Here is a 21,635-nt window from a genome sequence, read left to right as displayed (position 1 = left end):
TGAATTAACTTGCACTTACATCAAGTCCTTATCCTGCGAGAGAGTCACTGGGTTGCCATTTTGGCAGTCTTCATCAGTAACTGAGGCTCAGACGGCAAATCTCTTTGAATGTTAAGGCTCAGTCGCTGCGATACTGTTTATTTATTGTTACATTTGCCAATTGAGACTGCTGGCAGCTCACAGCCTTGGTTGAACGTAGTGCTGTTGGCCAGTCTCCCTATGCGACACGACCAGCAGCTTTCTCTGCAGCTATCAATGTGCCGTGACAAAAGAAAACAAAGTGACTAAGAACCAAACTATACATAGAACACAGTGCAATGAGGACAGCGCTTTAAGCCCAAATCTCGGATTTTAGTCTAGCCCAATTTTATGGCATGAGCCTAAATACTGTTCAGCTTGGTTATAGTACAGGATAAGATCGTTCAACCCATTGAGTTCATGGTGGCTTTTATTGAAGGAAGGATTGTTTGTGGACTAAGTTTCTAAATGTTTAACTTCAATGCATCAGAACTCCATCCGGTATAGTAAATTTGGCAGAGGTGAACTTGGCTCACTCCTCGTCTCATACCCCAGAGTCAGGAGTGAATACGGCTGAGATGGGCATGAGACAGATGGCAAGCTCAAACATGCTCTAATGGGTGGGTTAATTATGCTCTCCTTAAGATTATTTTAAGAACAAGAGAATGAATTTCAACTCCCACTCCAGAATCTCGGTTCGAGTTGAGACTGGCCTTCCAGTGAAATACGAAGAGAGCTGCTTTGAGGTAATAACTTAACAAATTCCTGTAACAGCTTATACAAGACACCCCAACACCCCGGACATGCCCTGTCCAATGTTCAAAGTAAATTTATTATCAAAGTACATCTATGTCACTATATACAACCTTGAGATTCAGCTTTTGCAGGCATACCCAATAAATCCATAATAGGATAAAAACCCAAATAGAATAAATGAAAGACTGCACCTTATTATTTCTTTTTTTTGTATTTCACAGTTTGTTGTGTTTTACACACTGGTTGAACACCCAAGTTGATGCAGTCTTAATGGTAGCAGGAGCCTGAAAACACACACTCAACATTTTAGGAACAGATTCTATCTTTCCGTCATCAGATTTCCGAGCAAACGATGAAGTCACAAACATTACCTCTCTGCCTATCTGTGTTTTCTAACTAATTTTTTAAAATTGGGATGGAGCGAGGAGTGCTCCCTTCTGGCCCTTTGAGCCCTGCCACCCAGCAATCCCTCAACTTAATCCTAGCTCAATCACAGGACAATTTACAATGACCAATTAACCTACCAAGCGGTAGGTCTATGGACTATAGGAGGAAACCAGCTCGGTCATGGGGAGAACGAACAAACTGCTTACAGGCAGCAACGGGAATTGAACCCTGGTTGCCTGTACTGTAAAGCGTTTTGCTAACCATTACACTACTGTGCCATTGGGGGAGGGTGTGTGTGTGTGTGTGTGTGTGTGTGTGTGTGTGTGTGTGTGTGTGTGTGTGTGTGTGTGTGTGTGTGTGTGTGTGTGTGTGTGACTGCATGCGCACGCTCTGTTGGTGGGAGATGGGTTTCTTTCACCGTTGTTGCTTGTACGTTGGCTGCACGTCATTATGTATTGAACATTGTGGACATGCAATGTCAGTATTGGAATGTATAGTGTCCCTAGCACATCTTCAGATTGTGTTGGTTGTTAATGCAAATTATGTATTTAATTATAAGATTTGATGTACATGTGATTAATAAAAAAAATTTAATAAATCTAAAATCTAATCTTGTCCCTTGCCCTTTAGTCCTTAATTTTTTCTAAACTCTATTTTCAAACCTTGGTGTCATATCCCTGACCTAATAAAAACATGTATCATAAACACGTTGTTTGTCAGTCTTTGACTGTGTGTAGCTTTTAACTCTATTGTATTTATTTGTTCTACTAGGAATGCTTGCAAGAAAATGAATCTCAAGGTAGTGTATGGTGACATATATGCATTTTGAAGCTTGAACTTTGAGAATATCCCTTTATCTAGTGGCTCCTCAGGAGGAGAGCAGGTGCAGGGAAATGGAAAGGAAGAATAAAATGTTGTCTCAATCTTATTTCCTGTTCCCTTTTACGGTTTCTGGCAGCTGTGTAGGGTTCGGGGGTGGAGGAGGGAAGAAAGTTTGAAAATATCCTTACCTCCGACACATTGACACGGCCTTCCTGGAAAGAGCACGTCCTCGGGTCATGCGTGCACACGTGTCGATATTTACACCAGTGACACTTATAGGGACTATTCACACACGACAGGCACCTGCTTACACAGAACACAGAATCAGACTGTGCATCAGAAGCCATTGCAAAACCTTGGTGTATTTTAATTCAGACTGTCAAAATCTGTCTACTCCAACAAAATCCTTTGAATTGCCACAGTTCAAAAACGTTACAGCTATTCACAAGTAACTGGAATCCAATCACGCAATCAATGGATACAAGCTCGGATCAATTCTTCCTCCTTCGAGTGATCAGAAAGTAAGATAGATGCAGAATAACTATTGCTTCCACTGAGTGCCAGGTGTCAATAATGTCAAGTCCTTGACAAAAGGTCATGAGGGAAGGTCAGCAGATGAGGCTCCAATAGAAAACCAGCCACCATGATGGAAGAAAAACAGTAAAAGATAACAGCTTAGTGAATTGTGTGCACAAGCGTACAGCTTGCATTTATCGAGAATATTTTGTTATCATACATAGAAACACGAGGGATAATAAAATCAGACCCTGAGCCATAGAACAAAATATTAAGACGGATAAACAACAAAGGATTGGCCAAAGAGTCAAGATTTAAGCTGTATTTAAAGGAGAAGAAAACTGCAAGGAAGCCCAGAGAAGCAATTCCAGATCTCTGGAGTTTAACAATTAAAGGCACGGCCACCACATGAAAAAAAATGGAAACACAAGAAGTCAAATTTGGAAGAGCAGAGATCTGTTCAGGCTGGCGGCATGGAAGCAGGAGATGAATGCTAAACTTTTCACATTTATACCCTAACTCACCCTACATTTTGGAAGGATAAGCTAAAATTAGATGTATCAGTATAACAGGTGATTAAAGATAACTAGAGAGGCCTGGAGAAGAGTTGGCCAAAGTTGATTGGAAGGGTAATTAGCAGGGTTGTCTCAGTCAGTAACATTGACTCTTTATTCATTTTCATCTATGGTGCCTGACCTGAAGCAACACGCACAAATGCTGAGTTCCTCCAACATTTTGTGTGTGTTGCTTCACCTTTCTATCCCATCATTTCAAACATGGACTAGAGTGGGCACAAGAGGAATCTTCCATCAACATCACAAACACAAGAAAATCTGCAGATGCTGGAAATCCAGAACAACACACACAGAATGCTGGAGGGACTCAGCAGGCCAGGCAGCATCCATGGAAAAAGAGTAAACAGTTGACGTTTCGCATTGAGACCCTTCATCAGGACTGGGAAGGAAGTGAAGTAAGGGGGAGGGGAGGAAGAAGGTGAAGGTGGTAGGTGATAGGTGAAGCTGGGAGTGGAAGGGGTGAAGTAAAGAGCTGGGAAGTTGATTGGTGAAAGTGATAAAGTGCTGGAGGAGGGGGAATCTGACAAGAGTGGGTAAAAGACTGTGGAAGAAAGAGGAGGAGGAGGAGAACCAGCATGCTGATTCCATCGGCATGTTTCATCCATTTGTGAACAACCCAATTTAATTAAGGCTGGAAATTCCACAGGGACTCCTGTAACTTGCTGCTAACATCATCATTATGGAGGAGAGGGGTGATGGGACGAGTGAAATCAATTAGCAAATAATCTGAGGAACTTCAGCAAATGATCTGAGGAACCTTGGCATGCTTAGCAGAATTGATGGCACTAATTGCAGTTTATTTAGGCAATCTATTACTCAGAATCTTACAGACAAACACAACCATGTTGCACTAATAATTAATAATTTACTGCACCATTATTAATGATCAACATTAAAAATTATTTCTATGCTGTATTTTCTATAACATATTGTCTAGTCATTTGGAGTTACAGTGCAGAATAGCCCTTCCTGCCCTTTGAACCACTCTGCATAACAAACCCCAACAACCCCCGATTTACACAGGACAACTTACAATGACCATTAACCCAGTATGTCTTTGGACTGTGGACTGAGTGAGTTATACAGTATGTACTGTGTTGTGTATCTTGGTCGAGAGGAGCATTGTTCCATTTGGCGGTATACATGAACGACAATAAACTTTAACTTGAGAAAGCCTTGCAGACTGACCAACAGCAATGTCCATCCATGGACACTGGTATCTTTACAGCAATTGAAAGTTTGGTTAGGACTTGTGGAGAAGACAAAGTGTGAACAAGCAGTTTAAAATCAATAAGGTTATGAGAGGGTGAAAAAGGAGAAAACAGTTACTGAAGAGTCAACAACTATGGGAAAGGGAGCACACCATAAACAAAGATCTTTATTTACCCAAGTTATGATTTTTAAAGCCTGGACTGAAAAGCTGGAAACAGATTAGATCACGGCTTTCAGTAGGAAATTGGATAAATATTTGAAGAAGGAAAAAAATTGCAAAGATGAGGAGAAAGATTCTGGAAGGAGAATTAACTGAACAGCTCATTAAAAAGCTGCTAAAGATCCAAATGCCCACCAGACAGAGGGATTCAGGGTTGCTGCAGCCCACAATTATCTGGTGCAAGTGCCCCATCTGGAACTTAGAGCCACAGCGAAAGACTCAAGTGGGTGAGAGCGAATTTGAATATGACCACCAGACAGTTTGGCATGAAAGTCACCTCAAAGCCAATGACTCATTCCTGTTCTAGAATGTGAAAGAAAGGATAGACATTCAGCTGTAAGCCAGCCTTCATTTCAATTTTTGTTAAGGTATTAAACTGGGAAGTATTAGAGCAGTTATTTTATCCCAGGTTATATATTATCCCTAAGATAAGAAAGTTGGAGGCTAACTAGAAGGAATATGAGATGTAGTTGCTCCACACTGAGAGTGGCCTCATCCTGTCAAATGAAGAGGTCATGAACTGGCATGTCAGAACAGGAATGGGAATAGGAATTAAAATAGCTTGCCACTGGGAAATGCCACTTTTGGCAGATAGAGTGGAAGTGCTCGACAAAGTGGTCTCCCGTTTTACAACGGATCTTACCAATATAGAGGAGGCCACAAAGGGAGCACCAGATACAACAGACAACCCCAATAGATTTGCAGGTGAAGTGTTGCCTCACCTGGAAAGACTGCTTGGGGCACTGTAAGGTACGAAGTAAATGGGCAGCAGTAACATTTCTGTCACTTGCAGGGATACATGCCAGGAGGGAGATTAGTAGGGAGGGACAAGTGGACAAAGGAACCATGGAAGGAGAGGTCCCTACAGAAAGTGGATGGGGGGGTGGGGGATGTCTAAAGATGTGCTTCATGGTAGGACCTAGTTGAAGATGAAAGAAGTTGCAGAGATTGATTTGTTGGATGCAGAGGGTCTTGGGGTGCTAGGTGAGGACAACAGGAACTCCATCCCTGTTCAGGCGGCAGGAAGGGAAACCCCATTTTTTGAAGAAGGAGGACATCCTGATGACCTGGAAAGGAAAGCCTCATCCTGGGAACAGACGCAGTGGAGATAAAAAAACTGAGAAAAGGAGTCAGGGTGGAAGAGGTATAATCAATATAACCTTGTACCTAAATGCCATGGTTCAAGACCGTCCCACTAGTGAAAACATCTCAATATCTACCCCGTAAAGCCTCCTTAGAGTCTTACACATTTGAATAAGGTTGGACTTATTCTTCTAAACTCCATGGAATACAGACCCAAGCTACTGGGAGGACAACGGTCTCATCCCACTATCCTGGTAGGAATAACCTCTTACCCGAATCTCTTGGTAGAACAACCCATTCATTCCAGCAATCAGAGGTACAATCAGACTAACTTACGAGTGATGAACACTGCAATTGTAGAAGACAAAGCTGGTGCTGGCAAAAGTCATGCCTGTCTCCTTGGACTTCAGCCGGAGTTGGACCACTTGATGATCTCCTGCCACAAAGAAACACAAGATTTAGCAATCAGTCCAGCCAACGTTGAGCAAAGGCAGCCCTTTCCGTATATTGCTCCCTTCCTTGTAGAGAGAGATCTTTTTTTTTGAAAGGCCTTGCTTGGAATTTTATAACCTTTATTGGTTGCTCAGTTTGAGAATACTTGTGATATATTGGGCATTATTGATTAGTTAGAACAACAGATAATTTCAGTCTCAATAAATTGTAATTACATCAAAGGCAGCAACAGTACACATGCATATTCACATTAGCATTAAAAATTCCATCTATTGTCCAATTTCCCAAATGAGTGATCAAACATGAAAATATTCTGCAGATGTTGTGATTCAAAAACACTGCTCTACAGGCAGGCAGCACCGGTGGAGAAAGAAACTAAAGTCTGTTTTAGGTTGCACAGGAGAGACGGGGTGGGGCAGCGTCAGTGGTGAAAAGAACTAAGGCAATGCCAGGGACACGGTTACACCAAGATGGGGCAAAGTCAAAAGTGAGGAAGACTATCAAAGCTTGCAGCGGGATCTAGATCAGCTAAGAAAATGGGTTGAAAAATGACAGATGGAAATGAATTCAGACAAGTGTGAGGTGTTGCACTTTGGGAGGACCAAACAAGGTAGGTCTTACACAGTGAGCGGTAGGATACTGAGGCACGCTCTTGGCTGGCCAACCCCCTCATCTCACTTACTTAGCAGGATATTTATTTTCCAGAGGTTCTTTAATGGTGAAATGAAATATCAATGGTCATTATATAAATCTGAGGATTGGGAATCAGATTCTGTGCTTTTGGTAACAGTTTCTGGTATGATCTGGATGACTGGGGACATAACAAGTCCCAAATCTCTACAGCGAGGGCTCACTCTGTCACTCAGCAAGCCCTCAATCTCATGCGGACACTGCAAGAAAAAAACAGTTTCTGCAGAGAACTAGGGGCGGCAGCACGCCAGGCCGAGCAGACTGCTTTCAGCTCCTGGAAGGGCTCAGCGGCTGAATGTTGGTGGGAGACTTGGAGATAGTGCACCATCGACAGCAGCCTGGTGCTTCCTGGAGTCCAGCCACAGTTCCTCTGCTCTCCGATTGCCTCATCTATCAAAGTGTCTGTTTTGGGGAAATTACTGAAGAAGTGCCAACGTTGTGGTGCCAAGTGTTATCCAGGAGCCTCTGCTGATCTTCCTCTCATTTTTGCTTTAAATCAGCCACACTTTTTGCTGCCGTCTCTGAACAATTCCACTCCTCTCCAATTCATACCTTTGTGTCTGTCTTTGGATTTTATCTCCTAATTTTATACCATCCCTTTTATAAACACAATCCACCTTGTCCTTTTGTGTGACTCTAATCTCACAATTCTGAAATCACTGAACCTGATACAGCAAAACTAGGAAGCACAGTAATTGGCTCTGTCCTTATATTACACAGGCCACATAATTATCCTGATTGCTATAATGAGCCGCCTTGATTAGAGAGCATTAGTTATAAGGAGAGGGTGGACAAACTTGAGCTGTTTTCTCTGGAGCATCACATAATTCAAATATGAAAAATTATGAGAGCCACAGATAGAATAGAATTGGACTGGACTGTAAAATTGTTAGTTTTCTTATAATTCAACTTTCTTATGCTTGTTTGTATTTCCATACCATCACAAATAGATGTGTAATTGTTCAGTGAGTTTTTCAGTGGTTACAGTTGCCTCTGTATTTTTCTGGAAACTTCTTGGGTGGGTGTCACATGACTTGAATCAGGCTATCTGATTGGTTATCAATGGAATTTCTGTTTCTCTCTCATCTGGTTTGAGAAAACCACACTACTTTTTCGTCTTTTTCTTTCCTTTGTCTCTCTTGAAGATTCTTCTTTGCTCTTGTAACACTTAATAAAACAATCATAAGCAATACATTTTATGCCTCGTTTTTGTCTTCCAAAGAACCTTTGGATTACAAAAACACCAAGATCCGACAATACATTGTTAGAGGTTTTCTCCCACGACAGAACTGTCAAATACCAGAGGGCCTACATTTATGATGAGAGGTAGAAAGTTCAAAGGAGATGTGTGGATAAGATTTTTTTAACACAGAGTTCTATATGCTTGCAACACACCATCAGGGGTGGTGGTGGAGCAGACCTGATACTGATGTTTAAGAGGCATTTCGGTAGAACCACAAGCAGGCAGGCAATGGAAGAGTTGGGACCATGTACAGGCACACAGGTTTAGTTTAACTTGCTGTCGTAGTTGTCAAAGACAATAATGACAGAGGTCTGTGTTCCTGTGCAGTATTTTTCTATGTATTTGACAATGTATATTAGTCCCCATTATATTGTAAAGCTCCTCATTGTGGCATCATTCTTCAAAATTTGATGAGTGTTATACGTCAATAGTAGGACAGGTGGTCCAGAGACTGGTCAAAGGCTTGAGCGATCAGGAGCATCTGGAAGCATTGGAGAGACTCAAACATACAACAGTATAGTACAGTATGGGGCCTCTGGGCCACAATGTTGTGCCGAGCAACATAAATCTAATCTAAAACTTCCCTCTTACACAGTCCATAACCCCCCATATTCTTTACACCCATGTGCCTTCCCAAGAGCCTTCTAGATGTCCCGATTATATCAGCTAAGGACAGGGCTTGGATACATGGTAGAACAAAATCCACAAATGCAGTGATCATGATCAAATCAATATTTTCAGTATTTCCTTCTTTCTCCAGTTGGTATAAATTCTAAATGGGATGACAATCTATCATGCCAATTGACTAGGTTCGATTAGAGCAAGGTTCCTAGCCTGGAGTCTACGGACCCCTTGGATAATGGTAGGCATCCATAACATAAAAAAGGATGGCAAGCCCTGGATTAGAACAACAAACAAGAAACTGGAGGGACTCAGAAGGTCAGGCCGCATCAGTGGAGGGAAATGGACAGTCGACGTTTCAGGTCAAGATCCTTCATCAGGACTAATCCATTAGTTAAGTGAGAGCCTGGTTTTGATTCTCACCAGTCGTCATGGCTTAAGGACTCAGAGTTTACAACAAATAAGCAAGACCTTCAGCCCATCAGATCTGTGATGGTCATCAAGCACCCAGTTATACAAATGATATTTATTCTTCCCATATTCCTATCACCTCCCACCCCCAGATATTATTACAAGATATTAGTTATTTTCATTCCTGCCAGCAATTATTCATAACTCATGTATCCCATCATGTCCATCCATACACAACAGCTGGGATCAGAAACTTGTTAATCAATACTGATTCTTCCTCACTGCCGGGTTATTCAGCATGGCTTAAGCAAGGACCCCTGTGAAAAAATCGTTGGCCTGAGAAACAATGACAGTCAGACCATCAGCTGAGGCTTTAAAAGGCATTGGTCAGATGGTACTTGGAGTCTTATGAGCAGCTTTGGGCCCCTTATCGAAGAAAAGATGTCATGACATTGGAGAGCACTCACAGCAGGTTCACAAAAATGATCCAGGAACAAAAGGGTTAATGTCTGAGGAGTGTTTGATGGCTCTGGGCCTGTACTCGCTGGATTTTAGAAGAATGAGGGGGGCATCTCATTGAAACCCACTGAATATTGAAAGACCTAGATAGAGTGGACACGGACAGTATGTCTCCTATCGTGGAAAAATCTAGGACTAGGGGATACAGCATTAGAATAGGACATCTCTTTAGAACAAAGATGAGGAAAAGTTGTTTTAGCCAGAGGGTGGTGAATCTGTGGAATTAATTACCACAGTCAGGGTACACTTAAAGCCGAGCTTGATAGATTCTTCCTTAGTAAGGGCATCAAAGGTTGCAAGGGGAAGGCAGGAATGTAGAGTTGAGAGAGATAAAAAATCAGCCATGATGGAATGGCAGAATGTAAGTAAGACATATGATCTTACCAACAAGTATGGTCAAAAGAGGAAGGTATGGTGAAGGCTCACGGAGAGGAGCATCTCAGTATATGGGTTTAGGGACCACAGCTACTGGCAAGAGAGGTAATGGAGTCATACACTCAGAATTCCAGAAGCTGTTTAACACAGGAGTGGAAGAGCCAGCACAGTGAATCTGGGGATGGTGTTCAGATGTCACTGGGAAAAGGAAAATGCTACTTATCAATTTGAGGTTATCCAACTAGAACAAAATTTGTTCCATTTACCACAATTTCTGTAAAGGGAGAGTGAGGTTGGGGGTAGGGGGAGGGAGGGTGAGGAAAAATCTGTTGGAAGTGCACCACTGTGCAATGCCAACTATTGCCTCAAAGCTTCCAATTACACTCAGTGCCCGCTACATACCTCCTGTAAGGGGCCACTGAGTGTATGTCCATGGTCTCCTGCTGCTGTAGCCCATCCACGTCCAGTTTCAACATGCTTTGCATTCAGAGATGCTCTTCTGCACACCGCTGATGTAACACAAGGTTATTTTAGTTATTGTCACCTTCTAGTCAGCTTGAACCAATCTGGCCATTCTCCTCTGAACTCTCTTGTTAACAAGGCACTTTTGCCCACTTTCTCCCACAGAACAGTCACTTATTGCATGTTTTTTATTTCTCACACCATTCTCTGTAAACTCTAAAGACTATTGTGTGTGGAAATCCCAGAAGATTAGCAGTTTCTGAGACACTTAAACTACCCCATCTGGCACCAACAATTATTCCACAGTCAAGGTCACTTAAATCACATTTCCACCTCATTCTGATGTTCAGTTGGAACCTCTTGCAACTCACACAAAATGCCGGAGGAACTCAGCACACCAGGCAGCACCTGTGGAAAAGAGTACAGATGATGTTTTGGGCCAAGACACTTCATCAGGACAACTGACCTTTCATCAACTTAGCTAAACATCGATTGTACTCTTCTCCATAGATGCTGCCTGACTTGCTGAGTTCCTCCAGCACTTTGTATATGTTGCTTGGATTTACAGCATCTGCAGATTCTCTTGTGTTTGTAACTGAGCCTCTTTACCATGCCTACATGTTTTTATGCATTGAGTTGCTGCCACATGATTGGCAGATTAGATATTTGCACTAATGAGCAGGTGTAAAGATGTACCTATTAAAGTGGTCACTGGAGTGTATAATGTCAACAAGTTGATCTTGTGGTCTGTGGCTACAGCACTCAATCAGGTTGCTGGCTCCTCATTCACAATGTGGCACTTGGCACTTCCAAAAAAAACCCACTTCTTTTAAAACTAAAATACTTTGAGACATCCTGAGGTCACAAGGGATACTGGAGAAATACAAGTCACCCTTTATTCTTTAGCAGAGATGATAATTGACAGCAAACCGAGTATCAAAAAAAAAGCAGTCACTAAAAGAAATTATTCAACTGGTAATGGAAAAGCGATTGCAAGCAATTATCCAGCAATCTGAAAATGGGCCTCTTTTTTGAATGTCTCTCCCACCTACTTCGAAAGGAACGACAGTTATACAGCCCGACACTTGTACAATAGCTTATGATCATTACCAAACCTCAGTGTCTGATCTAAGTGTCTTTGCAAAAGACTGTGATTGACAGCCCCATTAACATGACACTTAATATTAAAGTGATGAAAGCCTTAAGTGCACTTAGCTACAAAGGACATGACAATTATTCTTATTTTATCGCAAATTTGATTCCAGATTATTAACTCAAGATTAAGTTTTTTTTCCTCTCTCTCCTGTAGAGCCAATTGGTGTACCTCACTAATTGAATGTTTCCTCTTCATCACACTCTGCTGTGGGTACCAAGTCATTGGGCATATTTAAAGCAGAGGTTGATGGGTTCTTGATTAGCAAGGGCATCAAATGGAGAAAGCTGGAAAATGGGGTTGAGAGAGATAATAAATCAGCCATGGTGGAACGGTGGAGCAGACCCAGTGGGTTCAAAGGCCTGTTCTGCTCCTGTGTCTTAAGGTCTTAAATACAAGAGATTCAGCAGATGCTGGAAATCCAGAGCAACACACACAAAATGCTGGAGGAACTCAGCAGGTGAGGCAGCATCTGTGGAAATTAATAAACAGTTGATGTTTATTCTTCAGGACTGTAATGGAAGGGGGAAGATGCCAGAATGGAAGGTGGTGGGAGGGGAAAGGGGACCAGCTAGAAGATGATAGGTGACCCAGGTGGGTTGGAAAGTTAAAGGGCTGGAGAAGAAGCAATCTGATAGAAGAGGAGGGAGGACCATAGGAGAAAGGGAATAAAGAGGGGCATCAGGGGGAGGTGATAGGCAGGAGAGGAGAAAAGATGTGGAATAGAAGAGGAGAGAAGCGGGAAGGGAAAAATATGGAAGGAGAAATCATGCCATCATGTCGGAGGCTGCTTAGATGCAATATGTTCCTCCACCCTGAGCATGACCTGATCATGGCATAAGAGGAGGCCATGGACCAACATGTCAGAATGGGAATGGAAATAGGAATTAAAATGTTTAGTCACTGGGAAATTCCACTTTTGGCAGATGGAGTGGAGATGCCCGACAAAGGAGTCCCCAATTTATGTAGGGTCTCACCAATGCAGAGTAGGCCACAATAGGAGACTGGACATAATGGATGAACCCAGTAATTTCACAGGTGAATTGCTGCCTCACTTGGAAGGACTGTTTGGGGCCTGGAATGGAAGTTGGGGAAGTGATAAATGGGCAAGTGTAACATAGCTGTTGCTTGCAAGGATGTGTCCCAGGAGAGAGATTAGTTGGACACGTAGGCTTATGACGTGATAGGTGAGGACGACAGAAACTCTATCCCTGTTGAGGTGGTGGGAAAATGGGGTGAGTGCAGATGTCTGGGAGATGGAGATCTGGGTTTTGGTGGCAGGATCCCGTTGAAGATAGCGGAAGTTGCGGAGGATGATGTTTTGGATGCAGAGGTTCATGGGGTGGAAGGTGAGAACAACAGGAACTCTATCTCTGTTGAGGTGGTGGGAAGATGGAGTGAGTGCAGATGTCTGGGAAATGTAGAAACTGCAGTTTGGTGGCAGGTTCCCTTTGAAGATGGTGGATATTATTATTCATACTGGGCTTCAGCATTCAGGATAGCAAAGAACATTAAAAAAAGATTGGTAAAGATCAGGCTAAATAGGTTTTGCTTGAACATCACCCCTTTGACACCCAGAACAAATTCAGCATCAATACCCTCTAATCACAAGCAAAACATTGCTTCAGTCTACAATCTTCGGTATTCAAATCTGGCCCACCTCCCTCCGTGGCCATCACTGTCCTGGATCCTGACTGTGTGAGGAAACTGTCATATACCGCGATGTGCTCATCTGTTTCTATTTGCACCATCTGAAAGCTCTGAGTACAAATCAGCTATTAGGCATTCAAACTGGTCTGTGCGTCACCAATGGCTCTATCAGTCAATGTCTTGTCACATTACATTGTACAACTTCAGTGCACGTCCATCAGAATCACCTCCTGCTCCCTTCGGTCCTGAACGCTATTTCCAATATCCATTCTGTAGCTGCAGAAGCCTCAATCTTCCTACTCAAAGTTCAGTCTACACTCTTTGGTCTCTACCCATAGAAGAATTCTTGCAAACCACCTTTCCCAGTGCAACTTTCAGAGGTCTCTCTGAAATCTCCCTCATTCACCCTCAATTTACTCCATAAGATTCCTCTCTGTAGATATTAATGAGTCTAATATAAATCAAGTATATGTGTTTGACTATAACCTACACTAATTGCTGTTAACCTTTAAAACTAAGCACTTGCATAACTCCTCCTTGAACGAAGGCAACACACACAAAATGCTGGAGCAACTCAGCAGGCCAGGCAGCATCTATGGAAAAGATTAAACAGTCAACATTTTGGTCTGAGACCCTTCATCAGGTCTGGAAAAAGGAGATGGAAAGTCAGAGTAAGGTGGTGAGGGAGGGGAGGAAGACGTACAATGTAGTAGGTGATAGGTAAAACCGGGGGGAGGGGGACGGGGGAGGGCTCAAGCAAAGAGCAGGGAAGTTGATTAGTGAAAGAGATAAAGGACTGGAGAAGGGAAATCTGACAGAAGAGGACAGAAGGCCGTGGAACAAAGGGAAGGGGGAGGAACACCAGAGGGAGATGAATGAATTTATTAACTCCAAGATAAATCTCAATGATTCCATATTGGCAGGTTCCATTCCCACTGCTGTCTGTAAGGAGTTTGCACATTCTCTCTGTGGGTTTCCTCCTGGTGCTCTGGTTTCCTCCCACAGTCTAAAGATATATGGGTTAGTAAGTTAGTTGGTCACACGGGTGTAATAGGGTGACAGAGGCTTGTTGGGCTAGAAGGGCCTGTTATCGAGCTGTATCACTAAATAAATAAATAAATAAGTCTTCTGGCAGTAATCTAATTCAACCACCAGAGAGACATTTGCACTCAACACTCAAGAGTAAAATTCATTCCAGTGTAAAAGAAATACAAACTTCCATTCAGCATTTTGATTCTACTAAATTTGTGGAAAACCCACATTATTTCTCATATATGTGTTTTTATTCTGGTTATATGCCTTAAATGCATGAAGCCCAATTATTAACTCACAGGTTGTGTAATGATTACAGTGTATACAAGAAGCCCGCAAGGAGTTTTATTAACCCAGTGTCCATTACACTAAGCTGCTTGCTCTTCTGAAACAGAAAAATAAATTGGGCAGGCTTCGAATACAATAGAAAAATCATTTCTTGTTCCAGAAGCTCTAAGGGTACCTGAGCAATCAGGCGGCAAACTAACCATTTCTTTTACATGAAGAATTTATCAATGTACTAAACAAATTGCTCCACTGGCAGGTTAATTTCACTCAGGGGAAAATCTCAGAATCATAATTGTTTGCAAATGATTGATTGTAAATAAATATATTTATAATTATATAATACCGGCAGATTAGACTTCACAATTGCAGCTGAATTCTTCAGTGGTACAGAAATCGAATGATAACGCTGGAGCTGATGAGGAACTAATGAATGTTTCTGCATTATTTAGGGTTGTCAAGCTCCAGGACTACAATGCCTCAAAATATTCAGCACCCAATTATTGCAGCGCCTGTTTGGAACGTGGATCACGAGACACGCATGGAATCTTCAGGTTGGGTTAACCACACCCGATAAAACATTCAGCGGACCAGGGACCGGAGGAGGGACAACCATAAACTATATTAGAAGGATTGGCTGTCAGAATCCTTCATCGGGTGAAGAGCACGATTGGGCGCCATGTCACTGTAGCGATTAGTGCGACTCTATTACTCCTCAGGGTGTCGGGGTTCGGAGGTCAATTCCAACATCATCAGTAAGGAGTCTGTACGTCCTCCCCATGGAATGCGTGGGTTTACTCTGGGTGCTCTGGTCTCCTTCCACCATCCAAAGATGTACCAGTTAGTAGGTTAATTAGACATTGTAAGTTGTCCTGTGATTGGGCGAAGGTTAATTGGAGGTTGCTGGATGGAGCAGTTTGAAGGGCTGGATAGGGCCTATTCTGCAATGTAGCTCAATAAATAGACAGATAAACAGAGAGACAGGCAAACAAACAGATAAATACATAAATAAAGAGTGAAGGATTTTGTGCTCTAGCCACTGTCATGTACAGTTGATTGAACTTAGAATTTTAGTATGGGACTGTAGTCAAGTTCAAAGTTCATATTTATTATCAAAGTATGTATACCATATACAACCTTGATTCATTTTCTTGCAGACAGGAAAACAAAGAAATACAATAGAATTCATCCATATATTCTTTTGTATATCTTTATTTCCCTGTTGGTTTGTTAAGGTTGTTATAGCCAGGGGTGGTAATGGAGACAAGCTCCCACTACCTATTAAATGCTCCCAATGTCATGCGCCTCAAATAGCCTCTGACAACCAAGTCCAGCTCCTGGCCTTCACGTGAGGCATAGGTACAAAGCTCGGATGAACCATTTCTACTGACAGGGAAAGGGGCAAAGATGGGCTACTGGCACCATAAAACCAGTCGCTTCCAGCAGATGGGGTTTGTCAGCCGTGGTTAGCAGCTCATCTGGGAGAAGGAAAACCTCCTCTGCCCTGTGGCTATACCCACTCCTGGGGGAAGGCTTCAGTGACTCAGAGGGAAAAGTCCAGAGCTGGAGTCCCTAAGGCAGTCCTAGGTTAAGTTCAATGCTGACTGGCAACTCCTGCGACGCTACTGGAGCCAAACTGTATCGGTCTCTGCCGTTCCTTTGGGTTCACAGACGCGTGGAGAGGGGGAGCTTGCCTCATGGGCAACAGCTTGCCCAGGCTTGCATTCCTAGGTAGCTAGGATGCAACATCCATGACCAACGGAGGTCTCATTCATTCTGCAGGAAAATGAATCCCAAGGTTGTATATGGTAATAGTAGTAATGGTGCAATCACTGGATTCGCCCCTGATGTTCTCCTAAGGGGTTGTCTATTGGTGGGTCCTCAAGTGGCTGTAGAGGCTGATCCAGGATCCACATGTCCTGGTGTAATCTGGACAAGAGTGAGTGGTGACATGGTTAATGGTTGGGTCTTTTGGTCTCTCCTTTCACAGCTGCCACTTGTTCTCTGCGGCACACTGAGGTCGCTCTTGTGTAGCGGAACTCCCTCTTGAACAGGTTTCCTCCAGATGTATCCATTGAGTATGATGTCTTCCCGGTTTTTAGGTGTAATGTTGAAATTCTTCAGGCTGATTTTGATGTTATCTTTGAAGCGTTACCTTTGCCAACCAGGGACTCAATGACCTTCCTTCAACTCTATATGTTATACATAGTTTGATAATAAGTTTACTTTGAACTTAGAAACTTCAGTATTGGACTATCATCACATCAACTCTTCCTCTCAATCGCAGGAGTTGACCTTTATACTACAGCCCAGTCCATCCATCCTGTCATTCTTAAAAAACTGACAGTGCCCCAGTATAGAGTGCTTGGTTTCACCTTCTTCACTCCAAAGGATATTCTTCGAGAGAATATTAGACGTTCACCTGTTGGCGTCCACCAACATCTGATCATGATCCCAGTGTATCACTAACTCTTTAACAGGGCAATAGTTGAATAAGACCAATTGTGCTTTACAACTGTGGTCATCTACAGAGGTCAGATGGATCAGTATTAGCGTGAAGGTGCACTGAATAAGCTGCCACTGGTGCTTTCATTTGGCTTGCACTATATTAATTTTGTGACACAAACTGAATTGATTTTGTTGCATTGACTGGGGTTGTAGTCCCTTGAAGATTAAACAGTGAAGCAGTTCAATTCAATACTATTCATCAATTTGATAAACTATTTCCTCTGACAGGGGAACCAGGAACAAAGGATCTAACTTTGAAATAACAGTACAATAGCAGAACACTCAAATCACTGGAAACAACGGTTCAAATTCTGAATTATGGTTTCAGTCAACAACATCAGTCCAAATCATGCCATGGCAGCTGGAGAAGTTAAATTCAGGTTTTCCAGGACAGTAAAGCTATCATCCTTATGTGGTAAGGTATGGTATGTATGGTATGGTATGGTCGGTAGGCATGCTGGTGTAGCGGTTAATGCAACGCTTTACAGCACCATATTGCACTGATCACAGTTCAATTCCTGCCACTGCCTCGGAGGAGTTTGTACAATCACCCCATGATCACTTGGATTTCCTCTGGATGCTCTGGTTTCCTCCCACATTCCAAAGCCGTACAGTTAGGGTTTGTGAGCTCTAGGCAAGCTATGCTAGTGCCAGAATTGTGGCAACACTTGCGGGCTGTCCCCAGCCCAATCCTCACCAATTTTATCCAAACAGAGCTTTTCATTAAATGTTTCGATGAACATGTGACAAATGGAGCACATCATATGTAATTCCAAACTCATAACATTAAGATTGTTAACTGCCTCTTGAGTTCATTCATAACTGGGCATGGACATTGTGATCAACATCCACACCCAATATATAAACAAAAGTAATGAGAGTTCCTGCCCAAACTTGATGTTAGAAGCACCAAATCACTTGCAACCCATAAATCTGCCCACTGGAAATTTTCAAAGCCAGGTTGGATTTTTGTTTAGTGAGTGTATTAAAGGATTTGATTCAGTTACCGTAAATGAAACTGAGGTCAATCATTCTCAACCACAGCAAGGGTTTGAGGAACTAAACATAGTACTTATGATCCTATGTTGCAAGGTTAGTATTCTAGCATTATCCATTAAAATATATTCAAATAAAAATGACACATCCTTAAAATAGGTTTGGTTTTAACCCTAGGCATTAAAATTCATAACATTAGTCTATATCCATCATTAAGCGATGACTGGATTTGAGGTAACATTGAACCACATTAAGATTATGAAGGGACTCTAATGAAAGGTACAACTTGATTGATTGATACTTACTGACACTCCCATGACTATAACTAGCACTACAAACAATTGACAATTTTCTCAAGGCATTTTGTAGAATAGGAAAGGACAAAAAGAGATGAAGAATGCTGTTTAACACAGTTGACGTCCTGGCTCAGCAGATCATTGTTCACTGATGAGGCAGTTAAAAAAATGTTACACACAAAATGGCTTCCTGCTGTACAGATGTAAATCTCATGATATACAGATATAATCAGATAATTTCAATTGAGCTGCTTCTGTGAAGTGGATAGATCTGGAATGTTGAAATTTAACAAGACTCCAGAATGAGAATAGTCCTTAACTCGGCAGTGGAGTTATCGGGGCACCATCTTTTGACGGTGTTTCTGTAGCAAGCTATTCTTGTTTTTATGAGGTCAAGTTGCCAGCTTGACGCTCAACCCGACTTGGACTCAAACTCGGGAACCTTCGCTCCAGAGTGCCACCAAGCAGGACAAGACTCCAGAGAGATTAGAAATTAGAACAAAGTAGTTTCTTCAAGAAGAAGCAAAGGAAAAGCAGTTAGAATGATAAGTGATTAAACCTTCCATGAAAAGAGATGACATTAATAACCACTAAACCCATTGCCAATCAAGTACCAAGATTCTCTGCAGATAGCACCATGAGTGAGGGATGTCTGTGAGTGGTTGTTAGGCCAATGATGGAGGTCTCAGCCTGGAATAAATTCTTCTCAAAAGTATGAGGGCATCACAGACATGTCATGGGGTCAGAGCTTACAGTGGGATAGAGTACCAGAGTGAACTAATGGCTGTTTATACATTTGAAGAGACTGTGGGAAAAAATGGTAACCAAGGTTTTATGTCGAGGAATACCCACAGGTTGCACTCCTTGATGTGTCTTGATGTGTCTAATCACAGTGGAAAGAGACCAAGAAGGGAATGCTGAATAATGTGGAAAATACACAACAATAATGTATAAGTCAATACAAGTTGGACTTAAACCAAGGGGCAAATCTTTGCAAGCTGATCACAGCAGATTCTCTCATTCCATCTGTTATAATCATTCTGCTCTTTTTAACTCCCAATTCCAAGCCCACCAGAATCACTAAGAATATTCTCAGAAATCTACTTCCTGGTCTGACAACAATCTGACCACTAATCTGCTACACTATATTCTGCTGGTTGGGTTGAGTTGTTCTCTAATCTTGGCAATTTATTTGCAACTGTTTCATTACCATATGAGGAGACGTTGTCAGTGCGCTGTTGATTGTGGCATGTTCTCTGTATGCTTGGCCTTTATATACTTAGAATCAGCTGATTGGTCATCATTTCTGAAACTGTACAGAGGAAATCTCGTCACTGATTGGCTGCATTGCAAACTCTGTGGGCTGTCGTCCAAAATTTTGCCTGCATTGGCTCAAAGGTGGGATTGAGGCCAACATGTTTGCCGAAAACCACACTTCAAGGAATTCTCTTGCATGCCACATGTTTGCTTGTGCCATGACTTTCGCTGATACCCAGTCGAATTTGTGCCCTTCTTGATCTTCTCGGGTAGAGACAAGGGAGAGTTGGCCACCTTACAGCCAGTTGAAATGATGACCAAGATCAGAGAACAATTCAATCCAACCATCAACCACCCGAGCTACACACTTTCCAAATTATTTCCAACTATATTCTCCAATCTTTTTACTACCTCAATGTACTTACGTATGGCATGACGTGCCTGGGTAACAGGCAAAGCAAAGATTCTCCACTATATCCTGCTACATGTGACAACAATACAGCAGTTCTAATTCCACTTCTGTATTGCATGCCATTCTAATCTCTTTTGTTTATTTACTAAGACAGCGCAGAATAGGTGCTTCCAACCCTTCGAGGGGCACTGCCCAGCAATCCTCGATTTAATCCTAGCCGAATCACAGGACAATTTACAATGACCAATTAACCCACCAATCTATACATCTATAGATTGTGGGAGGAAACTGGAGCACCCGGAGGAAACCCAATGGTCACAGATTCCTTACGGACAGCGGCAGAAATCAAACCCGGGTCGTCAGGATGGTAAAGTGTTGAGGTAATCAGTAGACTACCGTGCCATTCTGTGATAAAAGGGAGGTTCTTGACCTATAGAGATGGTTCACAACCGTAGAAATTCAAAAGGAAGTCAAATGAAAGAATTGATATTTGAACTGATCATAAAGATAAATTATATGTAAAGATTAAGGCCATGTGAAGGAGAAGGCAGAACATAGAACAGTTTAGCACAGATGATGTTGTGCCAGCCTTTTAAACTACTTTAAGATCAATCTAACCCTTCCCCTAACATGGCCTTCTGTTTTTTGCTTTGATCCAGGCACCTAAGTACCTTAAATGCCCCTCACGTACCTGCCTCTACCACAATCCTTGCACTACTCAATCCTTGCACACCTCCCCCTGACATTTCTCTTATACAGTACATTTCTCCGATAACCATAAAAGTACGTCCTCCCAATTTAGCCATTGGCATCCTGGGAAAAAGACGTTGGCTGTGCATCCTATCTATGCCTCGTCTCATCTTATACAACTCTAGCGTCTTCTCTCATCCTCCTTTGTTGTGAAGAGAAAAGCCTTAGCTAGCTCAGTCTTTCTTGATAAGACCTGCTGTCTAATCCAGGCAGCATCCTGCTAAATCTCCTCTGCTCTCTCTGTAAAGCTTCCACATCCTTCCCATAATGAGGCAACCAGAACTGAACACGATACAGATGCAATCAAAGAATTGACAAGCCAGGAGGTGCTAAAAGGGAAATCAAAAGATGGAATGAATATCAAAATAGAGATAAAAACCAAGGAAGCACCACCTGAAAGGCAGATTTTTTAAAATCTATCTCCCTCCAGCTCAGGAGATTGTGAGTTCAAACCCGACGTCAGACACCTGAGCGTAAAAATTGGAATACGCTATTGATGAGGACGCGCTTGGAGTTACTGTGTACGGTTTTGGTCACCTTGTTATATGAAAGGTGTGGTTAAACTGGAAAGAGTGCAAAAAGAGTTATGAGGATGTTGCCAACTAGAGGGTTTAAGTTATAGGGAGAGGCTGACCAGTCCAGGTCTTTGGAACGTACCGTAGGTGAATAAGAGGTGATCTTATAGCAATTTTTAAAATTTGGAGAGGCACTAATAAATGGATGGTAACAGGGTAGAGGGATACTAAAACTAGGGGGAGTAGATTTAGAGATGGAGGTAAAATATTTAAAGGGGACCTGACGGGAATTTTTTCCAACAGTAGATGGTAATTATACAGAACGAACTTTTTTTTAATTATTTTTTTGTTTCTATTTTTGTATTTGCACAGTTTGTCATCTTTTGCACTTTGATTGTTTGTCCATCTTTGTGTAGGT

At 42.2% G+C, this 21,635-nt stretch overlaps 1 protein-coding gene across 6 annotated transcripts in view; it reads right to left on the bottom strand.

Annotated features, from left to right (window-relative positions):
* plxna4 (plexin A4) overlaps positions 1-21,635 on the bottom strand; it is a 721,825-nt gene that overhangs the window by 184,031 nt on the left and 516,159 nt on the right. For all 6 annotated transcript variants that reach the window (XM_059987082.1, XM_059987079.1, XM_059987077.1 and 3 more), the window contains 2 exons: positions 5,926-6,025; positions 2,172-2,286 (listed from right to left, as the gene is read on the bottom strand). In XM_059987082.1, the coding sequence (XP_059843065.1) occupies positions 2,172-2,286; positions 5,926-6,025 (215 nt within the window). The remainder of the gene's footprint in view (positions 1-2,171; positions 2,287-5,925; positions 6,026-21,635) is intronic.

Source organism: Hypanus sabinus, chromosome 13 (assembly GCF_030144855.1).
Source record: "Hypanus sabinus isolate sHypSab1 chromosome 13, sHypSab1.hap1, whole genome shotgun sequence".
NCBI classification, from domain to species: domain Eukaryota; kingdom Metazoa; phylum Chordata; class Chondrichthyes; order Myliobatiformes; family Dasyatidae; genus Hypanus; species Hypanus sabinus.
Note: the sequence above shows the minus strand (reverse complement) of the source record. Positions and strands in the feature narration are given on the sequence as shown.